The sequence below is a fragment of the Staurois parvus genome, unplaced genomic scaffold (assembly GCF_062004578.1).
Source record: "Staurois parvus isolate SC_StPar_1 unplaced genomic scaffold, SC_StPar_1.0 ptg000829l, whole genome shotgun sequence".
NCBI lineage: Eukaryota > Metazoa > Chordata > Amphibia > Anura > Ranidae > Staurois > Staurois parvus.
The window spans coordinates 1,269,880-1,297,532 of NW_028318625.1; the positions used below are offsets into that span (position 1 = coordinate 1,269,880).

The following is a 27,653-nucleotide window of genomic DNA, read 5'->3' on the forward strand; positions in this document are numbered from 1 at the left end:
AGTGAAGCTTCACCTTATTTTTAAACTCAGGAGCAAATGCCTTTGCAAGTGCCTAGTCTATTTGCCTTTAGTAAAACAACCCCAAAGTGTATGTAAAGTTGTTATATATTCATACACCATAGATCTAGGCACACACCTTCACGTGATTGGAAACTGGCAAGCTTTTTGAGCCCCCCCAACCTGGGGCGCTTCCCCTGTGAGTCCTCTGTTTTTGCTGATGTCTGAAGGTAAGAGACCTCTTCTCCATAACAGAGAAATCAGGTTCACTAGTTTAACTTTTTTTTTTTTTGTCTTACAACTCCTCCATCAACCCCTCACTGTGTTCAAATACCCTGCTGCAACATGTTGCGTCAGCTGCAAGTGCTATACAAGTCCAGAGCCATGGTCCATTGTTATTGAGTCCAGTCCCTGAAGACCCCTTAAGGGGGGGGATGCCCACCATGATGGCTAGGGCTTGAGAAGCATGGTTAAAATGGGGCTATGTTTGGAATGTACATAAATGCACATTTTTCAATTTTGGCACTAAAATGAATCCACTGAAAGCTCAGTCTCAGGTGGATGGTCAGGTGTTACATCACACCGCTGATTGTATAATTTGATGCACGTTTCTGCCTAGAGCCCGTAAAGGGTACTCAGGTGCTTCCTCCTATCCTTTTCCAATGAAGAGTCCTTTTAGAATGGTCTACACTTGGGTTACTATGTACTTCTTCCAGAACGCCTACCCTATCGTCTCACTCTCCCACCCATTCTATACTCCATATGTTAAATGAATAAAAATAACTTGTGTGCTTCCACACCTACTGAATAGGTTAATGGAAGTTGCTGCTAACACCTGACTTTGTCACATTTCACAGATTACAGTAAAGGCAATATATATGAGTGGTATAGTGCAAAATCAACAAAAAAATAAATAAAATGTGTGTAATTGTTCCCTGCACTCCAAGTGCTGCAAAAATAAATAAATGTGTCCTAACCCTTTAGACCAACCATAATAGAGTGTGTGGAATAATAAATTAATGTGTATCACTCTAATAATGATTCTAATATAAGCAGCATAATAAACATGACATCATACGCATAAAATCAATTACTTTAGAAAATTTTACAGATAGTGTGCGTCACTCTAAAATGATCCTCAAAAAGGTGCCATAATAATGAAACCACGAGCATAAAATGGATAAAAATGCGTGCAGGAGTCTCGGTCATTCCTTCAGAGCGTATGCGCGGATGAAGTCACCGGCTGCTGCTCACTAGAATATCTCCTAAACTGTGCGCATTTAGGAGATATTTATTTTACCTACAAGTAGGCTTACGTGTAGCTAAAAATAAAAAATTAGAGTTTACAGCCACTTTAAGGAGTTACCCCAGAAATTGACAGCTGAACTCCGGGATAAGTATATTGGTGCCCTTCGTGTATTTCTTTCAGATCTGTAAAACATTCACTGTTCAGGAGCTTCCCGTCATAACGACTGGTAATTTCAGCTCTCTCTCTGTAGTTTCTGAAGAACGCCTGTAGTGAGTGTGCCTGCTAGGTCCCTCCTGCAGCTTGGCAGCACAGTGGTGTTATAACAACTATTTTTACTGAGAAGCATCTGTGTTTGTAAAGGAATTTGATGCACACAGTGAAGTTACATCCTTTGTGCCTATTGGCTTTTAAGAACCCAGTGTCTGTGTTCGCTTTGCAGCACCCATTCTTACCAGTTGTTTGTAAGGACCAACCCTTTAATTGGTTATCTTGCTGTCTATGCATGTTCTTTTATTATTATTATACAGTATTTATATAGCGCCAAAGGGTATGCTCAGCGCTGTACAGTAGCAAGGGGGACAGAACATGAGACAAGACAGAAACAATACAATACACGGGGGGTTCGAGGGCCCTGCTCTTTCGAGCTTACAATCTAGGAGGGAGGGGAAGGTGGTACAGGAGGAAATGGCTGTGGGGGATGGAGTGGTGGGAGGAGTGGAGGAGGTTAGTTGTTAGGTGAGGTCGGGGTAGGCTTCCCTATAGAGGAGGGTTTTCAGGGTGCGCCTGAAGGTGAGGAGGGTAGGTGACAGTCTGATGGATTGGGGTAGGGCGTTCCAGGGGATGGGGGAAGTCCTAGAGAAGTCCTGCAATCAGGCGTGGGAGGAGGAGACCAGGGAGCTAGAGAGCAGGAGGTCCTGTGAGGAGCGGAGGGCACGGGTAGGGTAGTATTTGGGTATCAGGTCGGTTATGTAGTTTGGGGCGGCGTTGTGAATGGCTTTGTAGGTCAGAGTTAGCAGTTTGAATTTAATGCGTTGGGCAATCGGGAGCCAATGAAGGGATTGGCAGAGGGGGGAGGCAGAGGTGGAGCGGTTGGTGAGGTGGATGAGTCAAAATGACAAGGATTACAACATATGCTTTTTATTTTGCAGAAGCCTGGGTGTTGTGTCAATGTGCATTGGTACTGGAATGGGAGCAGCTGCTGTGTTTGAATATCCTGGAATTTAGGTTGTTACCACCTGACTGTTAAGCTACCTATCCTGGAAACACAAAAACAATAATCAAACTGTCCTTTTTTTTTTTTTTTTTTCCCCTCTGATACTAATAATTGCAATGTTAGGGTCAGCTAGCCACCAAGAACATCATCTACATGGAGTTGGTATGCTTTTCTTGTGCCTACATGGGTTTTCTCATGGAGTTCAATATCCTTCTACAACCCAAATGGTGTACTTTGGTACTAGGGTTCATGCTCACTGGACACCGTCTCTAGACATATTTTCTCCTGGCAGTAGAAATCTACTGGATGCTGGTAAATTTGTGTTCATAACAATGTTTTCATATTTGGTCCATCAGGCAGGCACTAAAAGCTGCACTCTGTAGAAAAACATTTTGATGATTACCTAACTTTACTAATACTTAACTTGTCCAAGGTAACATGATGTCTTTCCTTGACACTATGCTTTCTTCAAGTATAAGTACATTTGAAATATGTAATCCAACATTGTGGAGCCCTTAACACATTAAAAATTGAATTTCAGACATCTACATGTGTTTACTTTATGCAGCTTCACTATGGATGAAATTACCTTGTAATTCTTTACTTGCTGCAAAATGATCATTCATTTTATTAATGTATGTCTTATTTAATTTATAGATGTATTTGTAATAAAAAGCTTCTTGTGTTCTTTGTTGCATATTGACAGAAAAATTATTCTTTAAAGATCTGGGACCTAATTTTAAATATATGTATATGGTTTTTGTAAAATAATAAAAAAAAGGTTTAATTTCTTAATGTAAATGCATTTTTAGGTATTGTGGCTTTTAACTATGAAATCTGATTTGCACAACTAAACCTATTTTTGCTTTATAACCAATTGAACATGTAAATTTTCTTCTAATGAACTCTTTATGAAGAATAAACAAGTTTATAACAAAAGGATAAGAAATTTGATTAAACATTTTGGCCTTGTATGGTGTTTTTTTTTTTTTTTTTCCTTCAGAAATTATTACAACAGCGGAAATAGGACATTACGTTTACCCTCAAAATATCTTACACATGTATAACAGATTAGTAAGAAAACTAAACACATTTCTTCATTGAACACTTATTTGATGACTTTTTACTCTTTATTTTACTAGTGCTAGTACATTATTGCAAAGTATATTTGTGTAAATTGGGTGGTGTATCCTGAATACATTAGAATGAAATCTATAGGATAGCCATAGCAGATGTCTCCCCAAAAATGATGGGCAAGAAGATGGGAAGTATGTCTAAATGAACGACGGCTAAAAATGATTGTTCTGAACTTTACTAAACTCTAGACTGTTTTATTTAACCAATAGCCACCCGGCCAATAGCCGTTTGGCGGCTGGCAAAATGCTGTAGATCTCTGGGTGGACAGCATATGGCGTCCTCCCGGCATGCGCAGTTTTCGCGCTTGCAGAGCCGCGCAGTGGCACGATCTGTCACTGGCCGTGTACCTCGGACACGGCCGATGACAAATCTGAGTGCCGACCCCCGTTGCCAGTACCATGTGACCTGCTGTGACCAATCACAGCAGGTCACATGACAGTTGTATACAATGGATGGCTTCATTCATGCCATCCATTGTATACTAGTGTCTAGCTGTAAATGGTCACAGCGATCACATGCACATGTCAATGTGATTAGCTGTGGCCAAATCACAGCTAAGCACAAAAAAAAACAAAAAAAAAACCCTGAATGAATCGATGTCATTCAGGTAAATGCTTGCTTATAGCAAAGTAGTTCTTTGCTATAAGCAAATTGTGTAAAAAGAAAAAAAAAAAATACTGATCACCCCCAAAGTAGTACAATGTTACTATGGTAACATTGTACTACTTTGGACATAGTGAAATATGAAAAAAAAAATCTTAAAAAAAAGTAATAAATTAAAAATAAAAAAAATATGTATATATTTTTTTTTTTCATACTGTCACCAGTCAGTGTCCCTGATCACCGCCATGCCAGTTATATGATGACGCTGTACTGCACTGGTGACGGTATGTAAAAAAAAAATAGTGAAAATAATTTGTTTAATTTTATCATTTTCCGAAAAATTATGACAAAAAAAATACAACTTCAAAAAACTCGCCATGCCTCTTATGAAGTACGTTGGACTGTCTTCTTTGCAAAAAGGGGTCATTTGGGGGATATCTGTACTGTTTTGACATTCTTAGACCTCAAGAAATTAGATTGGCTGTCAGTACTTCAGGATTGATCAATATTCAGATCTATACCATAGTTTGTGAACTCTATAACTTTCCTACAAACTTAAAAATACATCCTAATTTGGGTTATTTTCACCAAAGACATGTAGTAGAATACATCTCGGCCTAAATTTATGAACAACAATTATTTATTTGCAAACTTTTATAACAGAAACAAAGAAAAACGTGTTTTTTTTTTTCTTCATTTTTTTCTGTCTTTTTTTGTTAATTTAGCAAAAAATAAAAACTCCAGTGGTGATTAAATACCACCAAAAGAAAGCTCTAGCTGTGTGAAGAAAACGATAAAATTTTTATTTTGGGTGCAATGTTGTATGACCGCGCAATTGTCATTCAAATTGTGAGAGCGCTGAAACCTGAAATGGCCTGGGCAGGAAGGGGGTAAAAGTGCCCGGTATTGAAGTGGTTAATCATGCCCGTTTAAGTCCCTCCCACTCTTAGCACAATTTGGCCATTCCTGCCATTCACCACAACACGCCATCTACACCATGTCATTACTTTCTTTGAGGTGCCTCCATTTATGTTTTTTTTTTTTTTTTTAAATCAGAAATAGTTTATTTAGATACTTTCAATAAACATAAATGAGTACAACCATTAGTGCTTTGGAACGCAATTTTGGAGGATAATCTTTTGAAACTGCCCTATTAACTGCGGCCTTTTGGAAGTCCGTTACTGGGGGATCATCTAGTATACCTAAATTACAGTAGGAAGGTTCAATAGGGCCAGTAATGTGGAAGAACGCATTGATGGTGGCAACAATATCTGCCCAGCACCAGTGGAGCTTAGAACAGTGCCACAGAAGGTGAATAAGATCACCATACGCAGTGACACACCTAGTACAAATGGGTGACTGCAGGAGACCCATGCGGTGGAGCTTGATGGGGTTATAGTGGGCACAAAGTATTATGTATAGCTGCGAGAGCCTTTGACTGGTGGTGAGTTCAGTAAAATGGATTCCAATGCATTATCCTACAGCTCCTCATCCAGTGGGACTACATCCTACTCCCATTGTTCTTTAGCTTTGCAAGGGTGATCTTGTAGGTATGGGAAAGGTAGCATGTCATAGCATCTGGAGATGAAGCCCTTTGTTTCGTTCACAGATTGAAGAAAGCGAAAGATGGGTGTGGGTAATAAGGACCAGTTGTTCATAGGGCCCTAGGCTAGGATCACATGGTGAACCTGAAAATAGGAGAACTGCAGTGTGGAAGGGAGGCGGAATGGAGCTTGTAGATCAGCAAAAGGAGATATCCATTGCTGAAAATATGCCTCAGATGAGTAATTCCCCAGCGCTTCCACATCACTGCACACTGAAGATATTCCAGTTCCCCCTAAGTGGGATTGTGCCAAATGGGACTATATTCGGTAAATCCCACTACACCCTGAAGGGCTCTCACCCTGTGCAAGACCTGGATTAGTGAGTAAGTGGGAAACGCTTTGAGGACTGAAAAGATGAGTCTGGTGCACCAGGGATGTCTAAAGTTTTCCCTCCGCTGACGTAAAGGACCCAATGAAGTGTTGCAATTCAGCAGCCAGATAGTATAACCACGTGTTGGGCAGAGCTACTCTACTTCTATATTTAGGCTGCTGACGTGGCTCAAGCTTCACTCTAGGAGATTTATCTTTCCAAAGTAGAGTGCTGAAGATAGTTAACCAGTTTAAAAAATATACAAGGGGATCACTACAGGGGAGTTGTGGAGAAAGTAAAGTAATTGTAGCATGCCAATCATTTTGATAAGGCTGGCCCTACCTATCAAGGAGAGCCAGAGCCTATTTCAAATCTTAATTTAGCCTTGAAGCAATGGAGGAGGGGTATAATAGAGAGAGTATTTTGGCTAAAATCTACTACCATTAGAAAAATAGGTCTGTATAAGCTGGGGTCTATGGGAGATTTACAAGCTTTTAGGATTAGCACAATGTTTGCTCTACTCAGGTAGACAGCCCTTTTCTAGAGCAGTCTGATATACCTTCAATAACTGTGGGGCTAAAGTATCTGTATACATTTTGTAAACCTCAATGGGTGTCCCAACGTCCCCCAACACCTTACAATTTGGAAAGGAGGAGATGGCAGTTATCTTCCCCACCTTGATAGGGGAGTCAAGAGAGCATTTATGTGCAATGGAAAGTTTTGGGCGAGCTATCTGATCTGGGAAGTTCAGGTCAGGTGGAGAGGGTTGTGCCTTAGGCTGGTCTAGTTCTGCATTGAAACGCACTAGTTTGGTCATTATCAAATCAGGGCAGTTGGTCAGCTTGCCATTGGGTGTGCATAAAGAAGAGATGGGAGATATTCCTCCTTGTGCATTAACAATTCTGGCTAAAAGAAGTCCTGTCTGCTCGCCCTCCTCATAATAAATTTTTCTAAAAAAATCTTTTCCGCTCCACTGCTGTAACATGCAATTGTTTGAGCACCTTTTGGGCTTCCAGCCATGTCTCTTCGTGTGCTGGAGAGGGGTCTAAAATTCACTGGTCAAAAAAATTAAAGGAACACTTTGAAAACACATCAGATCTCACTGGGGAAATATGATGCTGGATATCTATACTGATATGAACTGGGTAATGTGTTAGAAACGTAAGGATGCCCCATCGTTCGATGGAAATGAAAATCATCAACATACAGAGGGCTGAATTCAAAGAGACCCTGAAAATCAAAGTGAAAAAATGCAACAGGCTAGTCCATTTTGATGAAATTTCATTACAGCAACTCAAAATGTTACTCAGTAGTTTGTATGGCCCCCACGTGCTTGTATGCATGTCTGACAATGTTGGGGCATACTCCTACTGAGACTACTGATGGTGTCCTGCAGTATTTCCTCCCAGATCTGGATCAGGGCATCACTGAGCTCCTGTACAGTCTGAGGTGCAACCTGGTGGCAGCGGATGGACTGAAACCTGATAGCCCAGAGGTGTTCTATTGGATTTAGGTCAGGCGAGCATGGTGACCATTCAATGGTATCAATTTCTTCATCCTCCAGGAACTGCCTTCATACTCTCGCCACATGAGGCTGGGCATTGTCATGCACCAGATAGAACCCAGTGCACCAGCGTAGGGTCTGACAATGGGTCCAAGGATTTCATCCCAATACCTAATGGTAGTCAGAGTGCCATTGTCTAGCCTGTAGAGGTCTGTGCATCCTTCCATGGATATGCCTCGCCAGACCATCACTGATCCTACACCAAAACGGTCAGATCAGGGGTAAAGCAGAGTCGGTAACAGGAAATCACAGGTCACAATCACAGGAACAAGGCACGGGGAGCTAGAGATCATCCAGCAACTTGAGGAAGTGATGAGCCTCCTTATAAAGGCCATCTGGCACCAAACTGAGGCTGATGTGTGCTTCTGCGGCCATGCAGAGTCTTGGCAGAAATGCCGGATCTTCCAAAACGTCTGTCGTGGACAGGACCCTGACATGTAGTAATGGTACAGCAGGAAAGTTAAAGGGCAAACATTTATAAACCTACTACAGGACAATTTTCTGGTACAGTTCATAAAAGCCCCATCTAGGAATGATGCTCTACTGGACCTGGTAATCTCAAACCATGCAGAGCTTATTACTAATGTCCATGTCCATACTAATGTCTGGGTAGCAGTGACCATAACATGATTTCATTTGCTGTTAGCTCTAAATGACAAGCACATATGGGGAAAAAAACCACAACTTTAAAAGAGCTAATTTTCCAAGGATGACAGCTGCTCTCAAACACTTAGACTGAGTGGGAATATTTGCATCGATGAACACAACACAGAAATGGGAGTTCTTCAAAAAGACTGTATGTGAACACACTGCAAAAATCTATTCATAGTTACATACTGTAGTTAGTCTGGCTGAAAAAAACAAAAGTCCATCCAGTTCAACCATTAAAAAAAAAGTTATAATCCTATACTCACAGTTGATCCAGAGGAAGGCAAAAAAAAAACCCAGGAAAGCATGATCCAATTTGCTCCTGCAGGGAAAAAAAATTCCTTCCTGATCCCCCGAGAGGCAAACAGATATTCCTTGGATCAACGTTACCTATAAATGTTAGTATCCAGTTATATTCTGTGTATCTAGGAAATAATCCAGGACTTTTTTAAAGAAATCCACTGAGCTGGCCATAACCAACTCTTGAGGTAGTCTATTCCACATTTTCACAGCTTACTGTGAAGAAACCTTTCCGTGTTTGGAGATTACATTTCTTTTCCCCCAGACGTAAAGAGTGCCCCCTTGTCCTCTGATGACCTCAGGGTGAATAGCTCTACACCGAGTTCACTATATGAACCACTGATGTATTTATACTGTACATGTTGATCATATCCCCCCTTAATCTCTTCTTCTCAAGAGAGAATATATTCAGTTCATCTAATCTTTGCTCATAGCTGAGCTCCTCCATGCCTCTTATCAGTTTGGTTGCCCTTCTCTGTACTTCCTCCAGTTCCCCAATGTTCTTTTTGTGAATTGGTGCCCAAAACTGAACTGCATATTCCAGATGAGGTCTCACTAATGATTTGTACAGGGGTAATATGATATCTCTCCCTCTGGAGTCTATACTTCTTTTAATACAAGAGAGGATTTTGCTCGCTTTAGAAACCGCAGCTTTGCATTGCATGCCATTATTAAGCTTGTGATCTACCAGAACTCCCAGATCCTTCTCCACCATTGATTCCCCCAGTTGTACCCCCCCAGTATGTACGATGCATGCATATTCTTAGTCCCCAAGTGCATAACCTTACATTTATCAACGTTAAACCTCATTTGCCACATAGTTGCCCAATTAAACAGTGCATTGAGATCAGCTTGTAAATTGAAGAATCCTGTAAGGACGTTATTCCACTGCACAGCTTGGTGTCATCTGCAAAGACTGAAATGGGATTTCTAATCCCAGACCCTATATCGTTTATAAATATATTAAAAAGTAAGGGTCCCAAAACTGAACCTTGGGGTACACCACTGACGACCCTACACCATTCAGAGTATGAATCATTAACCACTACTCTTTGAATACGATCTTTTAGCCTGTTTTCTATCGATTTACATACTGATTTTTCTAAGCCTGTAGACTTTACCTTACACATTAGCCATGTGTGGGGAACTCTGTCAAACGCTTTTGCAAAATCCAAGTATACCACGTCTACCGCCACCCCTCTGTCCAAGGTTTTGCTCACCTCCTCATAAATAGAAATCAGATTTGTTTGACAACTTCTGTCTTTCATGAATCCATGCTGTCTGTTGCTTAAAATATTTTTTTCCGGCAAGAACTCATCTATGTGGCCTTTTATTAAACTCTCCAGTATCTTCCCAACTATAGAAGTTAAACTAACAGGTCTATAATTACTTGGTAAAGATTTTGACCCCTTTTTAAATATAGGCACCACATTGGCCTTACGCCAATCCAGTGGTACTATGCCAGTCATTAAAGAGTCCCTAAAATTAGAAACAATGGCTTTGAAATGACAGAGCTCAATTCTTTAAGGACCCATGGGTATATGCCTTCCGGTTCAGGTGCTTTATTCACCTTTAACCTGTCTAAATATTTTTGGATCATATCACATGTGAGCCAATGTGGATCATCTGGAGCTGTGTCAATACCATGCCCATTATGGACAAGAGCTCCATCATGCTCCTTTGTATATACAGAGCTGAAGAGGGTTGTCAAGGATCCAACCGCGGTAGCCTCTAGCACTCCACAGACCGGATTCCCCCAAGGAACGGAATCTAAGCTCCGACCTGCTTGTTCACCAGGGCCCCTGATGGTGGGGATGGATTTGGAGCAGGCTGAGACCAGGTCGAGGCCCCTGGGTTCACCCAGCTGTGGTAGAAGCACCGTTGGAGGTGTATAGCAGGTGAGAGTCTGATGTGAGGAGGTAACAGGAGCAGCGTCGGGCAGGCCAGGTCGGTAACAGTGGTGGCGACGTAGTACAAAATCAGCAGGCAGAGGGATAAACAGGTCACAAGCCGGGTTCGTTAACAGAAGGTCAGAACGTACAGGGTTAAACAGGAGAATGGTCAGACAAAGCCAGGGATCAGAGCAGGAGACGGACAGCAAATCAGGGTCAGGCAGGGTCGGCAACAAACAATCTGCTCACAGGAACTCAGGAACACAGATAAGACCATACAGGAGAGCAATGAGTTAACTGAACAGGAGCTTGCTGCTGTGCAACAGACAGGACAGAAATGCAATGGACAGCTACAAACAGCAGACTTAAAAGTGATAAGCCGCCACCTCCTTGGAGGAGCCGCAGAGGGCTGAAAGCATAAAGGATCCCACAATGCTTTGCAGACACCTAAGATGGATGCCAGCACATGGAGCAGCACAAGCCCTAAGGAAAGGTAGGACATTGATAGTCTCTTTCCCCAAAGGTCCCTTCTGCCGGAGCCTCCTTCCCCAAGGGGCCCCTCTGCCAGAGCCTCCTTCCCCAAAGGGCCCCTCTGCCGGAGTCTCCTTCCCCAAAGGGCCACTCCCTCCTCTAATGACTTCCAAGCAGGGCTGATGTCCCACTCTATATAAATACATGGAGTGCATAAAGAGAAACTGTCCTTTATGAGGTTGTATTGCTCTTCCTGATTGTTGTTATACATGTTGATGATGTGTGTGGTTCATTTGTATTGTGTATGTATATAGGATGTATGAGTCCAGACATTTGTACCAAGCCCTGCACACCTCAAAAACAAATATGACCCCTGACATTGGTGATCAAGTCTACTAAAGAGCTCAGACAAGGATTCAAACCCACATGTGTGAACCTACCAGGGAGAGGTCTCCTGTATGGCCCAATAACCTGCAGCCGGGGGCATTCCCAACCTTGCAGCTGCACATATACATGGCCCTTGTATGAAATACCCCGGCTGCAGATGGTTGGCATATACAGGATACGACTGCAGGCTCACACACCTGGGTTGGGATCCTGGTCTGAACACATCTGAGCTATTTAGGACAATTAGAGAGATCAAACCTTCCTAACAGGAACACAGCAAGCAATAAAAACCGGACAGAGGTGCTAATCCATCACCACTATCCAAATCTACAAAAAAATGTTTTTCCTTCCATTATACTTTGGTTACAGCTGACCACTCATGGCACAATCTGGGTATACAATCTGGTTTAGATCCACCAGCCATTAGCACTTGCCTGGGTATTCATTGGATGGGTTCAGCAGTAAGTCACATTATTGTTTTTGGTAAATTTAGAAAGGATGCTATAAAGATTATACAGGTTGTAATATGTATGGCCATACATTTACCTTTTAGGAATCCTAAAACCTCTGCTTACAGAATAACCTCTATTTACATCCCCAGGTACATACTGAACTATAACTTGAATAATAATTAGGATTTAAAATGATTTTTCATATGCTACTGGGCACCAAATATCAACAGCATTTGTTCAATGTTGTGTGGAGTGTGTAGGAGGATAGATCACTAATATATGGAATATACAAATGTAAAACGTTCTCATTACATTCGTTATTTTAGACTCAATATCATCATTGGACTTATATGATTCTCTATGCAATGCGGGCAGATCATGGCTGGTGGGCGGAGCCGGCAGGGTGCTGTACATAGCTTCCTGTACACATTATAGCACAACTTCTCAACAGCCCTTAGTCCTGATACAAACAGTGGACCAACTCTTGGGAGGTGTTAAAAAAATATCAAAATGCCTTGATGGGTACAGTGCCTTGAAAAAGTATTTATACCCCTTGAAATGTTCCACATTTTGTCATGTTACAACCAAAAATTTAACTGCATTTTACTGAGATTTTATGTGATAGACCAACGCAAAGTGGCACATACAGTGTCTCACAGAAGTCAGTACACCTCTCAAATTTTTGTAAATATTTTATTATATCTTTTCATGTGAAAATACTGAAGAAATGACACTTTGCTACAATGTAAAGTAATGCGTGTACAGCTTGTATAACAGTGTAAATTTGCTGTCCCCTCAAAATAACTCAACACACCGACATTAATGTCTAAACCGCTGGCAACAAAAGTGAGTACACCCCTAAGTGACAATGTCCAAACTGGGCCCAATTAGCCATTTTCCCTCCCCAGTGTCATGTGACTCATTAGTGTTAGAAGGTCTCAGGTGTGAATGGGGAGCGGGTGTGTTATATTTGGTGTTATCACTCTCACTCTCTCATACTGGTCACTGGAAGTTCAACATGGCACCTCATGGCAAAGAACTCGGAGGATCTGAAAAAAAGAATTGTTGCTCTACATAAAGATGGCCTAGGCTATAAGAAGATTTCCAAGACCCTGAAACTGAGCTGCAGCACGGTGGCCAAGACCATACAGCGGTTTAACAGGACAGGTTTCACTCAGAACAGGCCTCACCATGGTCGACCAAAGAAGTTGAGTGCACATGCTCAGCGTCATATCCAGAGGTTGTCTTTGGGAAATAGACGTATGAATGCTGCCAGCATTGCTGCAAAGGTTGAAGGGGTGGGGGGGCCAGCCTGTCAGTGCTCAGAGCATACGCCGTACACTGCATCAAATTGGTCTGCATGGCTGTCATCCCAGAAGGAAGCCTCTTCTAAAGATGATGTACAAGAGCATACACCACACACTGCAACAAATTGGTCTGCGTGGCTTCTAAGTAGCAGAGGGGGTTTTTAATTAGTTTCAGCTGCTTTGGTGTTAATGAAATTAACAACAGGCGCACTAGATGGGCAAAAATGAGACGACCCCCAAAACAGGAATGGTTTTACAGTTGGAGGCCACTGATATTTTTATACCTACTCATCTTTTCTGTTTTTCACAAGTTTTGCAGCTGGCTAGGGTCACTACTGGTAGTATGATACCTGGACCCTACAGAGGTTGCACAGGCAGTCCAATTCTATATATGCAATTATATTGCTATATAATATTACATATATATATATATAGATATATATATCTATATATATATATATACACCCTGTATATAGCAAACATACATACCAAGAATAGTGTTAGGCTGACCATATACAGTACTATATAATATGATTGTACAATATTCAGATCAACTATGCGGTGGAAGCACCTGACTGATTTCATGCAAATTAAATGGATCACCTAGGTTGGCCCTCACATTACATAGGTTGAGTAAATCTAGGGAATTGTAATGTATGGCCTTTCATTTGGGATGCCTGTTCTAATAAAGACGGTCAAGAAAGTTGATTTACTCTAACTACTTGTTGTGTCTCCAGGACAGGAAGTGAAAAATCTCCCCAACAGGACATGGGCAGCAGAAGATAAACTGACTGGGGTTTAAACCTTTCCTCTTCTAGCTGAAACTCTGAAAATGCTAATTCCCTGACTGTCATGCTGACTAGTATTTAGAACAAGAATACAGTTTAGGAGTTCTCACTTAAATCAGAACTCCAGCCCAAGATAAAAATGAATAGTCCATAGAAAAAAATTACAAAGCAGCAATTTTCAAGCTATTTAAATCAGAAAAACACAGCGCCCAGGACCAATCTATTAACAAACAGTTATAAGTGAAATGCTGCTGTGCAAAAGGTAAATAAACCAAAACAAATATTCCAATATAAACCAGCGCAAAACACAAATGTAAATAATAAGTAAATATAAAATTACTATTTATAAATAATCTTCTAATAACCTTGGTCTTGAGAACGCCCTGTGGGTGGGGCGAAACGCGTTGACGTACTTCCGGTTGGTCTCCCGAACGTCCGACGTCATTTCCGGTGAGTGGAACGCACGCCGAGGGATGCGTTCCAGGCGGCCATTCTTTGACTAGTGAAGAAAGTTCGTTTGTTATGGAGGCTGTCATCCTGCTGTATACAAGGCTGTGAGTTCCTAGGAGCTGTGGAAATTCGTTTTTGCTATTCGAAAATTCGTTTGATGTCCTTAAATAAATGCTGGTTTTGATCCTATGAAATGTGAGTGGTTTGGCTTGAATTAATTAAAAAGGGGTATAACAGTATTACACTATTAGTTTTTTCTCCCTTTTGGAACTTGGTGATTTGGCGAGGAGACGAATGGAGAAATACCCATAGATCTGAGGTGGAAAAGAGAGGAGTCCTCAAAGGGGGTCCAGGAGCCCTAAATAATCCTGAAAGGTGTTTTACTCACCAATATCTGGTGAGTGCGGTTTATGTTGGTTTCGGCACTGGTGGAAGAATTATTTGAAGCACTGAAGTGTATTTTTTAGAAAGTTTTCTTAGATCACTGGACTTTTTATTTATGGAAAAATATTTTTTTAGTTTTTGTAGTTTTTATATGTCACGGGATTGTGGTCACTCATTTTTATCACTGGACTTTGAAGATTATTTATAAAATAGTAATTTTATATTTACTTATTATTTACATTTGTGTTTTGCGCTGGTTTATATTGGAATTTTCAAGCTATGGCTAAGAAAGGAAGGTTTGGGGGCCACTGCAAATATGAGCATCATTGTTATATATTGCAACTTCCCAATCTTTTGATGCAGCGACTGCATTCGTTTTTCTTCCTCAGGCTGCTTTTTTTATTTTCACCTGTGATCCTGCAGATTACAGACTTCCTGTCTCTTAAAATGGTAATGCTCACTGTATTGTACATATGGAGGAGCAGCGTTGTCATCCTAGGATAGCACTGCAGTACACACACCCATCCTCTTTCCCATTACATAGGGAAGGTGGGATGTGTTCTGTAGTTCAGAAAGAGCTGGAAACTATGTAACTGATAACAATCAGCAGAGGCATATTGGACAGGACATTAGGAGCTTCCTGGAAGGAACTGCAGATATTTTTAGGGTTTATAGACACTTTAAAAAAATGTTTTATCTGTTTTTCTTTTACTCTTCAACACTACGATTATACTGGAAGATTGGGGGACTATAGGGGGATGCATGTACTGAGGGAGGCCCCACTCCTGCTGTCACTAGCGAATCCCACAGACAGAAATGTACCTCTGCAATCATTTCATACTGTGCATAGTCCATTTTCATAAGACTCATGGCTTATGTCATTGGATGTTCTTTCAAATGCTGTGACTGCTGGTCCAACACAAAGGCATGTCTTCAAAGGCAAAAGCAACATTTGACAAGAAAAGACTTTTGCCTGCATTAGGACCTGCTCAACATAGCATGTGACCTGCCATGTGTACTACTCAAAACTTAGTAGGAAACACAGTGCAGAGATCAGGAATATGTACTGCACACTGCAGGGGTCAGGAGTATGTAACACAGGGATCATAGGTCACTGGTATATAATGCAGATTGCAACAGTCAGGATATGTATGTAACACAGGGGCCAGGGGTTCAAGAGTACAGTATGTAATGCTGCGTGCAGGAGTATACAATGTAGGCGTTAGGGGTATGTAATAATAGTCTCTATCTGAAATATAATCAGAGACCTCAGATGCTGTGGTGCCCATCGGAATAAGGTAAGTTCTCCAGGGTTTCCCCTTGGCTGTCATATGAGATGGCAGATGTGGAGGAACCTAGGACTTCCCTTGGTTCTGACCTGATGGTGTCAGGAGTCGGTGACATGGTAGGGTCACGATCTATCAGTAACATGTTTGTGATAAATGGGCAGATTGTGATATAATGATTGCAGATCCCCCTTTAGGCCATACATCAGCCTATTTAGGCCAGGAAACTGGAAAATAAAGGCAACCACAGTCACAATAACCAAAGAGGAGAATCACCGATACTAAATAAGAATCACAGCATAAGTAGAGCACTTGAGAGTCAACACAGCAGTACTGTTTTGCTGGGGAAGAAATCACTTTTACATTGAGGGATAGAGAGGGCTAGAGATAGGTGGGAGTTATGTAGTCCAGCAGGTAGAGGTGACAACACTCTAGTATTTCAGCAAAACAGAGGCATGGTGTAGTCAGCCCAAACAGGACATTTGAAACCACTCGATATCTGGCAGAACAATTATGTTTTGTTTTTGCTAATTTTTTTTTTAAGGGGATAAAACATAGAGAATGTGTATGTATTGATGTATTGCAAAGATGATTTACTGTGTTTTTTTTTTGTTTTGTACTCAGCTGCGCTACACTAAGGCTAAAGTTAGTCGAATTCCAGATAATGAAAATTTTAAGCTGTTATTCCTTAATCACTTGAATACTAGCCTGTAATACCCCTTTGTAAGCTCGGCTGTTTTCAGTACTGTGATAGTTTGACTGTCAATTACTCTGTCACACAACACTGTGCCCAAATTAATTTTGTATGTTTTTTTGTTTGGAGACAGAGCTTTCTTTTGTTGGTATTTGATAACTGCTCAAATTTTTTTTTTTTACTATAGATAAAAAAGGACCAAAAATCTAAATAATTTTTTACTTTTCTATTTAAAAAAAAAAGTGCATTTGATACTTGAAATGTACAGGTCATACACAGAGGGAGGAGGTGCAGGAGTTAATGTACAGGTCACATACTGTGGCAGGATGGAGATGAAGGTGTTAATGCTCAGATATATAGGATAAGGGAGGTGAAAGGATTAATATACAAGTCATATGGAGACAGCATGTGTAGGAGAGGTGGGCATGAAAGGGTTAGAAAATTCTCTCTGTCTAACGACTGCTCGGTACACAGTGATTATCGGGGCGGATTGGCCGCTAGATGACTATTTATCCAGCGCCACTTATGAACAGCTCTGGGTAAATGAAGGACCACTGATCAACTATTTAACCACTTGACCTCCAGAGGATTTACCCCCCTTCCTAACCAGGCCTCTTTTTGCTACTCGGCACTACACTAATTCAACTGATAATTGCGCGGTCATGCAAAGCTGCACCCAAATGAAATTTATGTCCTTTTTTTCACACAAATAGAGCTTTCTTTCGGTGGTATTTGATCACCTGTGCGCTTTTTATTTTTCACGCTATAAACAAAAAAAGGCCAAAAATTTTGAAGAAAAACAATATTTTTTACTTTCAGCTATAAAAAATATATAGTAAACTCAAAGTTGGTTATAAATTTAGGCTAAAATGTATTCTGCTACATGTTTTTGGTAAAAAAAATCCCAATAAGTGTATATTGATTGCTTTGTGTGGAAGTTATAGCGTCTACAAACTATGGTATAAATACTGCAATTTACGCCATTTTTTTGCTATACAGCGATGCGCTAGTTTAATGGACAATTGCGCGGTCATGCAATACGGTACATAAATGAAATTTACCTCCTTTTTTTCCCACAAATTGAGCTTTCCTTCGGTGGTATTTTATCACCTGTGCAGTTTTTATTTTTTGCGCTATAAAAAAAAAGGCTGACAATTTTGAGGAAAAAAAACAATATTTTTGACTTTTTGCTATAAAACATGTCCAGTAAAAAAAAAATTTAAAAATCAAATTTAGTCATAAATTTCTGCCAAAATGCATTCTGCGACTTGTGTTTGCTAAAAATAAAAAACACAATACGTGTAAATTAATTGGTTTACGTGAAAGTTATAGCGTTTACAAATGGCGGGAAAGAAACTGGGATTTTTAATTTTTTTTATACTAATAATGGCGGTGATCAGCGACTTATGGCGGCGATCAGTGACTTATGGCGGTGATCAGCGACTTATGGCGAGACTGCGGCGGACATTCTGACATTGGGGGGTACTCAGTGACACCAATACAGTGATCAGTGCAAGAAAAAAAACACTGACACTACTAATGGCACTGGGGAGGAAGGGGTTAAGTTTATTATTCAGGGAAAGGGTTAACTAAGTGAGGGGAGTGTTTTACTAGCGGGCGGGGGTGTGTACTGCAGGGAACACCGGTGATCGGGAGAGAGAAACTCTTCTGTCCCAATCAGAGTGTCCTGGAGCTGACAGGGAACTGACAGAAAGCACAGCTACTGCAGCTGTGCCTTCTGTCAGCGATTGCCTGACCGGCCGTGACCCGGCGACTGACATCCACGACTGTGATCGGTGGGACAGGCAGGGCGGCGGCGCGCCTCGCGTGCTCCCCCTACTTGTTTTCAAAACACACGTTTTAAAACATGCTTTTGCCCAGCCGTGCCGCCCTGCCGCCCTATTTCTACAGTGGCTGGGCGGCATGTGGTTAAAGATGTACCCTGATAGAAAAGTGGGTTCATCTCGACCAGCTTCCTGTATTCCCCTGTACAGGAGAGGAAGGGTCATTTTGGGTGTTTATTTTGGGTGGAATGGGGAAGAATGAGAGCCTCTATGGAATTTATAGTATTAGTGATGGTGGCAGTGTTGGGAAGTTTCCTGGAGTGCCACTTGAACTTTTCACCATCTACCAAGATATCAGTTTTGGGTGAAGTGAAAGTTCTGAAAGCTAGCTCACCCCTCTTGCTGATCACTTTACCTACATAATAAACAGCAGGGAAGTCAGTCTGACATCATCAGAGGCTTTTTGTTGGCTCTTGCTGCAACCATTATAAAAGTATGGGGTGCTTTACTCTTGAAGGAACCAGCGGATTCATTGGGAAATTAACTCACTCTGGTGACTTGCTGAGAAGACGCTGATCAGCAGATTAAGTGGTCTCCTATTTGTCATTTTGTGAAAATGCATGTCAATGGCTTGTTACAGAAGATGCCACCAATGTGCACTGACACATTTTCTGTTTCAGAGTTTTTATTGGAGAGCAAGACATTCAGAAAATAAACAGTGTTGTAATACTAACAGTAATGTTAATCACAGTTTCAGTCATAGCATATACCCATGTTACTCGACCGGGGTGCTGTCTGGGGTGGTCACTGGGTTGCTGCATTGTACAGACTCCATTCAATGGTATAGGCAGGTTGGCTGCCAGCATCATAAGGAAACACATGATGCTAATCCAGGTTGAGGCAGCATTCAGGGCAGTCCCAGCATTCGGGAGGGGACAGAAATCTTCCTTCGTTTAGACCTGATCTGCCTTCTCTCCAGTAATTAAGAACTCGACGGGAAAGGGGGGATTGGGAACTCTAATGTGAAATGGGAAAATGCCCAAGAACTCTGATGTGAAGGGGGGATGAGGACTCAAGTGATGAATTATTTGATTCTGTATAATGTACCTTCCCCATCTAAAAACTCCTTTTGTCCGTGATGAGTAAATTGGCATGCTCTGCATTTTTCTTTTTAGAATCAGCATCATCTGATTTACATTCTGTATCCCCCCAAGTAATATACATCAGTTCTTGCATCCTTTCTCCAATAGGGTTCCCCCATTGCTCCTATAGGTTTTCACCTGCTGGTACCTTTGCTTGCAACAATCTGAATTTTCCTATATATACATACATATATATATACATATATACATACATACACACACACACACTGCTCAAACAAAATTAAAGGTACACTTTGAGAACACATCAGATCTCAATGGGGAAAAATATCATGCTGGATATCTATACTGATATGGGCTGGGTAATGTATTAGGAACATAAGGATGTCCCATCGTTTGATGGAAATGATCAATCTACAGAGGAGTGAATTCAAAGACACCCCTAAAATCAAAGTGATTCCAGAGGGCTCCTCACATAAAGGATGGGAATGCTTCCTGAAGCTGTGCTGTGTAACTTCCCCTCTCTCTCTCACTGGTAACATTCCAGCTTCTGTGACAGGTCTGATTTTAATTGGGGGGATGTGAGAAGTCTTAGTTCTGACACTTGGCACATCACACTGCAGTGAGTGTGATTGGGAATATCTCTCCTCACCAGTAGGGTTCTCAGATCAAGTAGAACTAAATGCAAAGCTTTTTTTTTTTCTTGGATAGAGTATGGGAGGGTAATAAGTCAGTTTTTAGCCATCTGTGTCCAATTGGGTACATTTCCCTTCACTTCTTGTCCCATGGCCAAAACAGAGAGTGAGAGGAAACCACTCTATAGTGAGAGAATTCCTGGTTGTCACCAGAACCAGTGTCCCCATTGGAAGATTTCCTGTTCTGGTGATCACTCAAAATTTGGAATCTTCTTTAACTTTTATTTTCCTTGATAATGAGCACCTGGACAAGTGTACAGTGTATATCTTCCTGACAAGGACACAGACAGCAAGAAAAGTCATACAGGGGTTCCAATCCTTCTCCACTCTATCTAAAAGAAAAAAATGTTTTGCCTCTAATTATATTTGAAGAAAAAGGTAGTGTGATTGACTGGTGCACTACAAAAATGTTCTTTCTGCTGTAAATAAATTATACCCTAAGATAATTGTAATGTAGATGGGACATTTTGTTGTTGCAACTCTGTTAGAAACATTTGTAGACATTGATTGTGATTTTTTTTTCCATTTTCACTGCTTGATAATACAAAGCTGAAGTGTTGGATCTTCCAAATGGCCCATATTATAGCCAACCAAATACTCTGTACAAGAATAACAGTGCTTTCGGATCTTTGAAATATTGGCTATACATCAGTAGAATTGACTTATGATCAATGGTTATTTATGTCATAAAGGAATACCTCATACCTTGCACAGTCATTACCTCTTTACATGTGCAAAGATTCTCTGGGTCACTCCCTGGTGCTTCATTCTCTCTCACCTAAACGTCCTCCATCCCTCCACTGTAGGTCACTATTCTAGCAGCACGCCACACTACCTCTAATTCTCTACAAGATGTCTCTCCACCATATTTTTACCTCCTTTGTCTAGATGGCCCCATAGACACTTCTGTGGAAGAAACTTTGGAAGGACCTTCATCCCATTACCGAAAACATTTCAGGAGGAGATCGTGCAGAAAATGGTCATTGTAGAGACCAGAAAGCACAGGAAAATCCTTCAGGTATTAATGTACATGGACAATCTCTAGTGACTTGCTCTGGACTGAAATGCCAACCTTGTTTTAAGACTTTCACAGACAGAATGAAGAATTTTCAGGGTTGCCTCCAAGAAAAAGCTGTCTGCATTGTTATTTACTTGGATGTGTGACTGTGTTGTTCTGACAGTAACCTGTCCACATATTGGTTATAGTGCAACATGACAAACACAACAGCTGTTGTGGGATCAACCTTTTTTTTTTTACGGAGTTGTATATAATACAACAAATACATTTTGCAATTACATTGGGAGAGTTTGTCTCTTTCCATCATGCTCTGTAGCAGTGCTTCTTGGCTCTGGTTCTCAGCATGGACCACTAGGTCATGTTCTCTGTTACTTCCAGGTAGAAGCACATGGGTGTTGGAGGCCAGGGTCAGAGTAAGAAGTAGAGGCAAAGTGGTTTGTTTATAATTATTTGGGTAAATATCCTGCACATCCTTCCCTATAGGTGCCTTTAGCTGCTCTTCTGCACTTTGTGACCACCATTGTGTATGCTGAGCCATGCCTCCATTCTTGGACTGCAGTGGCTTGGGGTTGCCATAAGGTGTCACTTGAAGCAGTGGATGCTGATGAAACACCGGCCCAGTAATACCCAGAACTTAACTGATTTTGCTTTTTTTTTTTTTTTAATATAGCATGGGGAACTGTAATCGGTCACTGAAATTTGACCTGACCCCTCTATCATTTTCCTCCTGTTACCCTCATCACAGCCTATGTTATTGTAAAGGACTCTGAAGAATCCAAAGTTTCAGTAGGATAGACTAGGAATGAACACCCTAAATCAGCAATAGCAGCCTACAGTAACTCTGACAGGCACACTTTAATGTAGAAGTTTAGGCTCTTCACTCTTAGCTTTTAAATACTTCCAATCCCCACTGCCCCCCCCCCCCTATCATGTTTTATACCATTAAGCGCAAATTAAAAACTAGTTTGCTTGATTTTTCTATGTGGTCCCAAGGCCCTGATGCCTCTGTGGGATTTGCAGCTGGTAGGAGGAGAAACCTCCATTTGACAACACCTAAAACAGTGGAAGGCAGGAATTCTGCAGTGTTGACAGCACTGCATATCAAGACAGAAGAGTTGGGCTTTATGTTCATATAACCACATAGAAAATCAAACCAAAAAGTATTTAAATTGTGATTTGTGCTTAATAGTATACAGCTGGATGGGGAGCAGTGGGGGAGGAAGTATTTACAGGTGTTATAGAGCCTAAGCTTCTACTTTAAGGTGCACCTGTCATATGTAGAGAGCAAAGGAAGTCTGTGGTTGCATAGGAGGTGCCTCATTGTACCCTTAGATTTCCTGCACTGCTTCCTAATCCTCCACTGCACCTCCCTAATACACCCCAACTTATCAGGTATGGGGGAAATATACCTCACCCACAATGCACTGCTTGGTACCAGAGAGACCTATTGCCGGATTTGAAGATGGTCACATGCAGGACAGGAATTGCCTAGATACCAAGTCTGTGTTTGAAGAGGACCTTAGGCTCACCATACACACAATCTGTCCATATAACCTTGTACACTCAGCGTTAGATTTACCAAAACTATGTAATATGTGGACCTGCCTAATCTATTCAGTCGGGCAGGCCCTTGTACCACATAGTTGTTGGTAGAGCTAAAGGAGTTTGTATAATCCGATTGTAAGATGTATGGCCAGCTTTGGGGGAACTGAAGAGGAAATGTAGTTGGTGCGATGAGACACCAGAGTGGGTCCCACATGCATCTACAGATAGAACTTTTTTGCAAAAGACAGGTTTGTTTGCACTTGTACAGTGGGGCAAAAAAGTATTTAGTCAGCCACCAATTGTGCAAGTTCGCCCACTTAAAAAGATGAGAGAGGCCTGTAACTGGCATCATAGGTAGACCTCAACTATGAGAGACAAAATGAGAAAAAAAATGCAGAAAATCACATTGGCTGATTTGGAAAGAATTTATTTGCAAATTATGGTGGAAAATAAGTATTTGGTCAATATCAAAAGTTCATCTCCATACTTTGTTATATATCCTTTGTTGGCAATGACAGAGGTCAAACGTTTCCTGTAAGTCTTCACAAGGTTGGCATACACTGTTGCTGGTATGTTGGCCCATTCCTCCATGCAGATCTCGTCTAGAGCAGTGATGTTTTGGGGCTGTTGCTGGGCAACACGGACTTTCAACTTCCTCCAAAGGTTTTTTATGGGGTTGAGATCTGGAGACTGGCTAGGTCACTCCAGGACCTTGAAATGCTTCTTACGAAGCCACTCCTTCGTTGCCCGGGCGGTATGTTTGGGATCATTGTCATGTTTGAAGACCCAGCCACGTTTCATCTTCAATGCCTTTGCTTTTTTTTTTTTTTTTAATTTAAATATTTATTCATTTTCCATATAAAATACAAATTTTATCATTACTCTCACATAACATACAAAACTTTCAGATGTATCCAAACCATTAATTATATCCCTTTCTATCTTTATTCCCTTTACCCCCACCCGCCCCAAAAAACCAACCTCCCCCGACAAGTAAAACCAGCCACTCTGCATTTCTCATTACATCTTTTCCTAAATAATATGTACTTTCACCTATCCCACTCTACTACTTCATATATTTCACCTTGGACACAAAATCTTCCCATTTTCCCCACCTCCTGTAATATAACCCCATGTTATCTTCTTGCATATAATACAGTTTCTCCATCCTACATATCTGGTTCACTCTTTCCACCCAATCCTCTTCTCTCGGCACCTCTGAGCTATGCCAAAACTTAGGTATCAGACCCTTTGCCGCGTTCAGATAGTTCCATATACCCGAATCCTTGTATTTATTCACTGATAGCTCTGAACTATGTAGTAGACACAACTCTGGGTCTAAACCTATCTTTATCCCAGAGATTATCCCAATTAAATGAACCATTGTCCCCCAAAAACCTTGAATCTTTGGGCACTCCCACCATATGTGATGTAACGTACCTATCTTTCCACACCCCCGCCAACACTCTGGTGTATTCTCCCCACTCATCTTATATTCAACGTTCGGTGCAATGTGCCATCTTGTTAAACACTTATAGATTACCTCCACCTCTCTCATGCTTACATTCTCATGTGTTAGTCTATATATTTTCCTTTGTTTGTCTTCATCTATCTCTATTCTTCAATGCCCTTGCTGATGGAGGAGGTTTGCACTCAAAATCTCTCGATACATGGCCCCATTCATTCTGTCCTGTACATGGATCAGTCGTCCTGGTCCCTTTGCGGAGAAACAGCCCCAAAGCATGATGTTGCCACCCCCATGCTTCACAGTAGGTATGGTGTTCTTTGGATGCAACTCAGCATTCTCTCTCCTCCAAACACAACGAGTTGTGTTTCTACCAAACAGTTCTATTTTGGTTTCATCTGACCATATGACATTCTCCCAATCCTCTTCTGGATCATCCAAATGCTCTCTAGCAAACTTCAGACGGGCCCGGACATGTACTGGCTTAAGCAGGGGGACACGTCTGGCACTGCAGGATCTGGGTCCCTGGCGGAGTAGTGTGTTACTGATGGTAGCCTTTGTTACGTTGGTCCCAGCTCTCTGCAGGTCATTCACTAGGTCCCCCTGTGTGGTCCTGGGATTTTTGCTCACCGTTCTTGTAAGGAAGTAAAAATTTATTCAAATCTTACAAGTATTCTTTATTGGGAATTATGCAAATATAAAAGAAGTGGCACATAGTAAGAACAACAGTACAAACTGTATTGAAGAATGAAATATTGAAGTTCTAGTTGGATAAAGAGGTAATATAGAAGGGAGGTTAATCTTAGAGAATGGTCTCCTTCACACAGATGTTGAAAATAGGCCCTTCTGTTGCGTTTTTACTTCTTCCTGCTATCATCGCCAATCACAATTGATAAAACAGAGTGAATGGAGGGATACACATGACAGGGCTAAAGTTGTTTCACATCACGGCCAGTTTCCGCAGGCGTTCAGACTTTGCATCTGCCTCCTATTGCTCTATAAACGTGCAGTTGCAATGCGTCAAAAGTTACATTTTCCCATTTAGCACCGTCAAAAATCTTTTTTTTAAATCTCACAGGGAGTTTGAGAAATGTCACTTGATGGAACATAAGAACCAGTGAAACGTGCCTGAAAACGAATGCTATGAGTGCATTAATGCGGCTTTAAAATTCAACGCCTGTGTTAACTTACTGTACTGTAGGTCTGTCCTCTGATCAGCAGGGTAGGTGGTCCTCAAAAAAAACTAAAACAACTAGGATGGAGTGTGGTGTCATGGAGCAGGTGGCAACCATTGACATTTGTGAAAAACTGGAAAGTCATCAGTTTCCTCCTGTTGCTGGCCTAGTGTCTTTAGGTCTAGATAATTTACACTGGCTAGGTCTCAACAGGGAAGGTGATTGTGTCTTTGGGTGTCTAAGAGGAGGGAGAGGGTAGGAGGAGGAGATGGGTAAGAGGGAGAGGGTAGGAGGAGGAGATGGGTAAGAGGGAGAGGGTAGGAGGAGGAGATGAGCAAGAGGGAAGGGGTTGGGGGTAGAAGGAAGGGTGGAGAGGTGGATGGGTCAGGGTGGGGAGGGAGAGTGCCATAATGAGAAATGCTGGTCTGGGGGGTCCTGATGGTGCCAACTCCAGTTCCTTCAGTGCCTCTCCTGGACATCTGCTGGAAAAGGGGTAGTTATTGACATTTTTCAGAACAATACACTGCAGGGTAAATTGTAGAATTAACTCACCAATTCAGTGACTCTGGGACATGAATCTAAAAAGAGCAAAATACAAACTAATCGTCACTAATATACTGATACAGCCATATAAATCCTGGACACTTGCAGATTTGTATTTTGGGTTGTATAATGTTTGTTAACACAACTCATGTAAAAAAGGAAGGCCATTCTTATTTCAGACTCTTTGGTAATAAAGGCCTTTTTTAATTTACTGGACTTCTTAACTAAGCTGAATTGAGCAGACTATGACATATTCTGAGCTCCTTTCCCAAAGACAAATTGTACTCGCGAGATTTACGAAGCAGTGGTATTGCCTTAACATGACCGCTGATTAAAATGAAACTAAAAAGGCAAAATGTTTTTTTAAATTATGGATATAGAGTAAGATGAGGTTATAACCTTCGTCAGGTTTTTTTTTGCCATCTGTGTCCCATTGGGGAGATTTCCCTTCACTTCCTGTATCATAAACAGGAAGGGAGAGGAAACCCCTCCTGAGTCCTACACCAATAGCAGTAGGTAGTTAAACACACACTCCCATGGCTGCAACCACCAAGGGGTGTGTGCAAATGTGACAAGCTGATTGTTGGATGTTAGATGGAGTAGATCCGGTGGCTGTGCAGCAGCTGGATTGCTTACAAATATCCCCATCACTGCCAGTCCACCATGTTTCTTGGCTCTACGGACCCTGGACTTACATGGCAGGTGCCGCCAAGTAGAGGGGATGGAGATCAGAGAACAACCATTCGCTGATCTCCCTTTCTTGCTAATGACCTGGCGTGACATTTAAAACTTCACTTCTGGGTTCTGGTGTCACTTTCACCTGCCAGTATGGCTGGAGAAGAAGCTAATGGAACACAATCTAGGTTCCATTAGTTTCACTGGAGGATAGGTGAGACAACAGGGGTCTTTTGTCTCACTAAAGAGAACCTGTCACCATAAAATGCATCACATAGGGGACTTTTTGTCCCCTAAGTGGTGAAAAAAAAAAGACAAAATTGATGGCACATACGTACAAATGTAAAATGTACACATTGGGATCCTATGGACGAAAATGCTCATTGCACTAAAATTACATATGTCTGTGCACGTCAGAGTGACAGCAATATTTACAGCATGATTACTCATGGTTAACTTTAACTACTTGCCTACCGGGCACTTAAAATCCCTTTGTGCCCAGGCCCATTTTCAGCGTTGTCGCACTTAGAATGGCAATTGCGCGGTCATGCAACACTGCCCCCATATGAAATTTGTTTCACACAAATAGCGCTTTCTTTTGGTGGTGGATACACTTTTTGGTGATATTTGGTTGAACACTTTGTATTTCATCACGCATTATATCATTTTATTTTGGACATTTTTGCTTGGACTTTATATTATTTTATTTTCGATTGGACTTTATATGATTTATTTATGATTTTATTTATTTGTAAATTTATTTAGCGCAACCTGGTTTTCACCATTTATGCACCCTATTTTCATAGGTCAGGATTTGCAGCTATTTGTATAATTTATATAATTTTTTCCGTGGCGGTATTCATACTACCTTAGTATTTCTTTTGGTGGTATTTACTCACCGCTGGGTGTTTTATTTT

At 41.3% G+C, this 27,653-nt stretch overlaps 1 protein-coding gene across 1 annotated transcript in view; it reads left to right on the plus strand.

Moving 5' to 3' along the window:
* Positions 1–3,433, plus strand: part of ACAA1 (acetyl-CoA acyltransferase 1) — a 54,509-nt gene extending 51,076 nt beyond the window's left edge. The window contains exon 12 of the mRNA XM_089655256.1: positions 2,395–3,433. Within this exon, the coding sequence (XP_089511382.1) occupies positions 2,395–2,470 (76 nt within the window). The 3' untranslated portion in view covers positions 2,471–3,433. The remainder of the gene's footprint in view (positions 1–2,394) is intronic.
* Positions 3,434–27,653: the final 24,220 nt, after the last annotated feature.